Here is a 4,540-nt window from a genome sequence, read left to right on the forward strand (position 1 = left end):
ATCAAGTCTGTGTGCAAGTGGCAGGTTCAAGTTCAGTGTCATCTAAACCGTTTTTTTGTTTGGGTGGTTTTTGTAGTTTTTCTTTCACAATGATGTTCTGTTCAACAGTACATGTTCACATTCTATTTACTACAAAGTACACATTCATTCACTGATTGTGAAATAACAGAACAATACACATGATGGATAAATGTGTCCTAACAAAGTGACAGGTGGAATTGGAGCCAGAAAAAAAAGAGGAAGTTATTGTCACTTTCAGATTCTGACACAGAGCTGTGGCTATTGTTGCTTAACAGTTAAAGCGGCAGGTTTTTTTGGTATTTTGAACTTGATGTAGCTGTTGGGATAATGATGTTGGTCTTTCAGGCTGTTGGGATAGCAATGTTGGTCTTTCGGTTCACCACTTTGGTCAAGACTGAAATAGATACCACTAAATGATTTTCCATGAAATGTTGTGACATTCATTTTGACCAGACAATGTGTCCTAATGACTTTTCCTCTCGTGCCCCTCGCAGACTGACATTATGTAACAAGTTTTAAAATGTTCTGCCAGCATTTAGCTCAAAGCAGCGTTGTGCTAAAATAAAAAGTCTCAGAGCTGCTGGCTGTATAACTGTTTTCTTGTTTCTCTTCATTTAATAGTTATTATTCAATACAGCGATTACTTCCCAAAGGATTCAAAGAAATCTAAATATTTGTCTATTATCGCCCACCTCCATCCCCACTCCCATCTCATACGCCACCCTAATGTGCAATGTGACCTCCAAATCTTAGTGTATAAAGTTTCCTAATGAATTTTTAATCCTACAAGTTATTGTCTCCATTTTGTAAAAATCATCAATCATCTTCCATTTTTCTGTCTGTGTTGCAGTTGCTCTCAGCCAATTTTTGGTTTTCTGCTTAAGTGCTGCTCTTTAAATTTTAAAGAGGTACTTCTCAGATTGGTGAGAAAGTAACTGAATTTTTTTATTTTTTTGCCCCGAAGTAATTGCACTGGCTCTCAAATAGAGTGTACACTGATGATATCTATAATTTACAGGCAGCAACCTCAGGTTCTGAAACGTGAAGCCGGTGTGAACGCTGAAGTGCCTTAAACTTGCATTATTTCTAATAGCCAGCAGGAGGAGGTGACTCCTCTCGTTGCACAAAGAAGTCATATTGTATAAAAGTCTATGAGAAAATGATCGTACTTCTCACTTGATTTATTACCTCAGTAAACATTGTAAACAAGAGTTTATGGTCTCAATCACCAGTTTCAAATCGTATTCTATACAGCACGTTTGTTTCGTAAATTATCAACCCATTTAAAATAGACAACAAAGCAGGGTATGCTTAAGGGCGGGATTACCTTGTGATTGACAGGTCACTACACTTTAACCCTTTGACAGTGTTTTTTCACTTCATGAAAGTTTATTGTAATATTTTGGCCGCCTAAAAACGAAAAGTGGTGAAAGCCAAAACTGCGAATTCGAGGTTAAAACCCAAGGCTTATTAAATGACGGCTGGGACATGGTCTTAATTGGGGTATGACACATGCGCAGTGTAACTGGAGTTGCGATGTTGGAGGGTTACAGCACATCGTGATATAATTTAAGGGAGTGTGTCGATACAGAGGCATACCATTTTTTTTTTTTGCAAAACTGACAAAATCTTCAAGGAAAAAGAAAGATGTTCATTTTTATAACTTCATGAATTGACAGCATTTTGAAGAAGCTTAAATAAAAAAAACAAAAAGTCAAAACATGAAGAAGCAGCAGTGATAATGGAGGGGAGGTAATCCAGGAGCTGTGAAAGAAGAAAGACACACAACTGCGTTGAAAAAAGAAAGACTGCTTAAAGAAACTCGTAACCTGACCTCTGACTAAAAATAGCAGAGACTTGAAAGGTGAGATAAATTGAGTAGAAACTATGTCATGCATTTAACCGTGGAGAATGTGACGGGGGTTGTCATACACAGCATACTTCTGTTCTATAATTAAACTTTAAGGAAGAGCTTAAGGTTTGACGCACTGAGAGTATTCTTCGAATGTCGTCAACAATCAGGCAGTATGTCAACAGAGGTTAAAGATAGCAAGACAAAGAGAGCCTGTAGTTCAGGGAGAAACTCTAGTATTGACAATCAGTAAGAAGAGGCAGTCGGGAACCAGTGGTGAGGTTGGAAATCTCACTTGAATCGAAAGAAAATTCTCCTGAGGATTCATGCATACTGAGACATATACTGTCAAATAGTCATTCAGAGAGGAGAAAGTGCAACTCAAATTCAACAATGAACGGGCTCTCTAAGACATCTCTGGACCTCCGGGATACAAACAGAATGTAAGTACAGTGTGTATCATTTGCAATCAGGCTTATTTTAATTAAAGGCTATTGGGGAAGTCAGACTTTCTCAATACTGTTATCCTCTCTTGTAGACATAACGCATGGAAATCCAGAATACATGACTTCATCCAGAGTCCATTACGGAGGAAAATAAAAAGGTGTTGTTTTAATCATACTGCATATATAATATTGTTTCATTAAAAATGTTCACAAAAACCTTACTTTTCCTCCATCTGCAGACAGGAAACAAATGAAACATGCCTACTGGGAGAATCTCTGGAGACACTCATTTCCCAGAAATGTAATTTTCATTCGCTTTCAAGCAACACAAAACTAATACCACGGTTGGTTTCTGTTCTCTTTATAATGGCATTATGTCCCCTTGTGTATAAGGTGGACGAATAGCATTTTGGGACTTTCTGAAATCAGAGTTTTGTGAGGAAAATCTGGACTTCTGGCTCGCCTGTCAAGAGTTCAAAACCTCTGACCGTCCGGAGGAGCTAACACGGAGAGCAGCAAGTATTTATGAAGAGTTCATCGGTCCTGAGTCTCCCAGAGAGGTAACTCAAACTCAATAATAACTGGCAGCAAAATATGCTCAGACCTAAATATACGCAAAGCATAATTAATTTACGTATAAATATTCAGTGTGTAGATTGTAAAAGTGACAAGAATTGCAATTTTCTAGAAAAGGTTCAAGAAGTTAAAGTCCAAAACAAGCTGACCTTAATCATTTACGGTAAACCACATCAACATAGTTACTTTACGACCATAGTAGTGATGCAGGTGGCTGCACACACTGTGCAATCTTGTACTGCACAATACATTTCAACATTGAAACAGCATATTGAGTTATTTTAACATGTGTTTTTCATCTTTCCAGGTGAACTTAGATTTCTACACAAGAGAGATCATCAGACAGAGGCTTCAGCAACCAAGTCCATCATGTTTTGTTGTGGCACAGAGGAAAATCTTCAGCCTAATGGAGAACTGCTCCTTCCCACGCTTCACTCAGTCCGAGCAATACAAAGTCCTGCTTGCTGCAGCTGCTAAGCAGAGGGGCCTTCCGAAGCACAGAAAGGCCTTGAAGATAAGGAGCACCGGAGATCCAATGCAGCATGATTCAAAACCAATCAGCCTGCAGTGTGAGGTGTATCTCTTGCACAAGGACTGACGCCATGCATGTTGATGGCGTTAAGTGGACGCAGGCTCAGGAACTGCTTTTGAGAGAAACTGTGCAGGCACTTCCCCTCACCTTAAAACGTTTCCTCAACAACACAATGTCTGACAAGACTGAAAGCAGTGCCAGTGCGATTGACATAACACACTGCAGGCGGTGCCACCTCGTCCACCACATGTTAGACTGTGTTTTAACATGTTGGGGCTCTTTGCTAAGACAGACAAAGTCTAGAATGTAAATATTTCTGGTTTTATACAAGTGAAATGCACATGACTGCAAGACCGTTGTGTATTTTGTGATTTTGCACTTATAATAAAGTTTGAATGAATTTGCCCTGTATGCATCATGAGTCAACGTAAGCTTTCATTTTTAGTAAATTCATACAAATTGTGCAACTTTTTTATTTATTTATAAAGTGAGCAAAACAACTACTTGTGTTTTCATTAAAAATGTATCCTGTGTCCTTACACTTGATGTGCTACTGCCACCCAGTGGTGACTGGGAAAACTTCCATACAATAAAACCTTTGAGCTATTGGGTTCAAAATTTGCAGAAAACAAGTTATAGCGTTTGTGATTTAAATTGTGGTTTGTTTGAAAACACATGGCTAAAATAAGCTCCAGTAAGTCTGTTGACGAAGAAGAGTTTCAACATTCTGTCAGTCGTCCATTAGAAAGCAATGTCTTGTGGTAAAGAGAATAAGAAATCTAACAGTGATTCTAAATGCTTTTCTTTTATCATTTCAACTTGTGCTGATTTTTTAATTGTAAGTCCTAAAACTTCGCTTACTAGGGGGTTTCAGGGGTGAGTCCCCCTGAAAACGTTTTTAAATTCCTGATCTAAATTTGGGACATTAGAGGAATGTAGGTTGCAGCAAACTGATGTCCCTTTTGCATTTATAGCATAGCACTCCATTTACCAGGTGGCGTCAGTTTAGTCACTGAGGCTACATCCATACTACTCCATTTCTATTTGGCTACATGGTCACATCCATGTGAGAGTTCAGGGCGTAAGGCCTCAGGGGGCACATTTGGATTGTGC

General features: G+C 38.7%; 1 protein-coding gene across 1 annotated transcript; it reads left to right on the plus strand.

Moving 5' to 3' along the window:
* The first annotated feature begins 1,349 nt into the window (after positions 1-1,349).
* On the plus strand, positions 1,350-4,103 carry LOC142956368 (regulator of G-protein signaling 21-like). Its single transcript, XM_076097929.1, has 5 exons — positions 1,350-2,316; positions 2,412-2,477; positions 2,559-2,620; positions 2,713-2,879; positions 3,203-4,103. Exons 1-5 carry the CDS (start codon positions 2,267-2,269, stop codon positions 3,491-3,493), a joined length of 636 nt encoding a protein of 211 aa, XP_075954044.1. The 5' UTR covers positions 1,350-2,266; the 3' UTR covers positions 3,494-4,103.
* Positions 4,104-4,540: the final 437 nt, after the last annotated feature.

Source organism: Anarhichas minor, unplaced genomic scaffold (genome assembly GCF_050575085.1).
Source record: "Anarhichas minor isolate MPS153535 unplaced genomic scaffold, ASM5057508v1 ptg000024l, whole genome shotgun sequence".
In the NCBI taxonomy this organism is placed as follows: domain Eukaryota; kingdom Metazoa; phylum Chordata; class Actinopteri; order Perciformes; family Anarhichadidae; genus Anarhichas; species Anarhichas minor.

Excerpts from the sequence above, each read along its gene's own strand:
- LOC142956368 (XM_076097929.1), top strand. The coding sequence starts at position 2,267 with ATGAACGGGCTCTCTAAGACATCTCTGGACCTCCGGGATACAAACAGA. Across the intron at positions 2,317-2,411 it reads CTCCGGGATACAAACAGAAT|ACATAACGCATGGAAATCCA; the intron begins GTAAGTACAGTG and ends CCTCTCTTGTAG. Across the intron at positions 2,621-2,712 it reads GACACTCATTTCCCAGAAAT|GTGGACGAATAGCATTTTGG; the intron begins GTAATTTTCATT and ends CTTGTGTATAAG.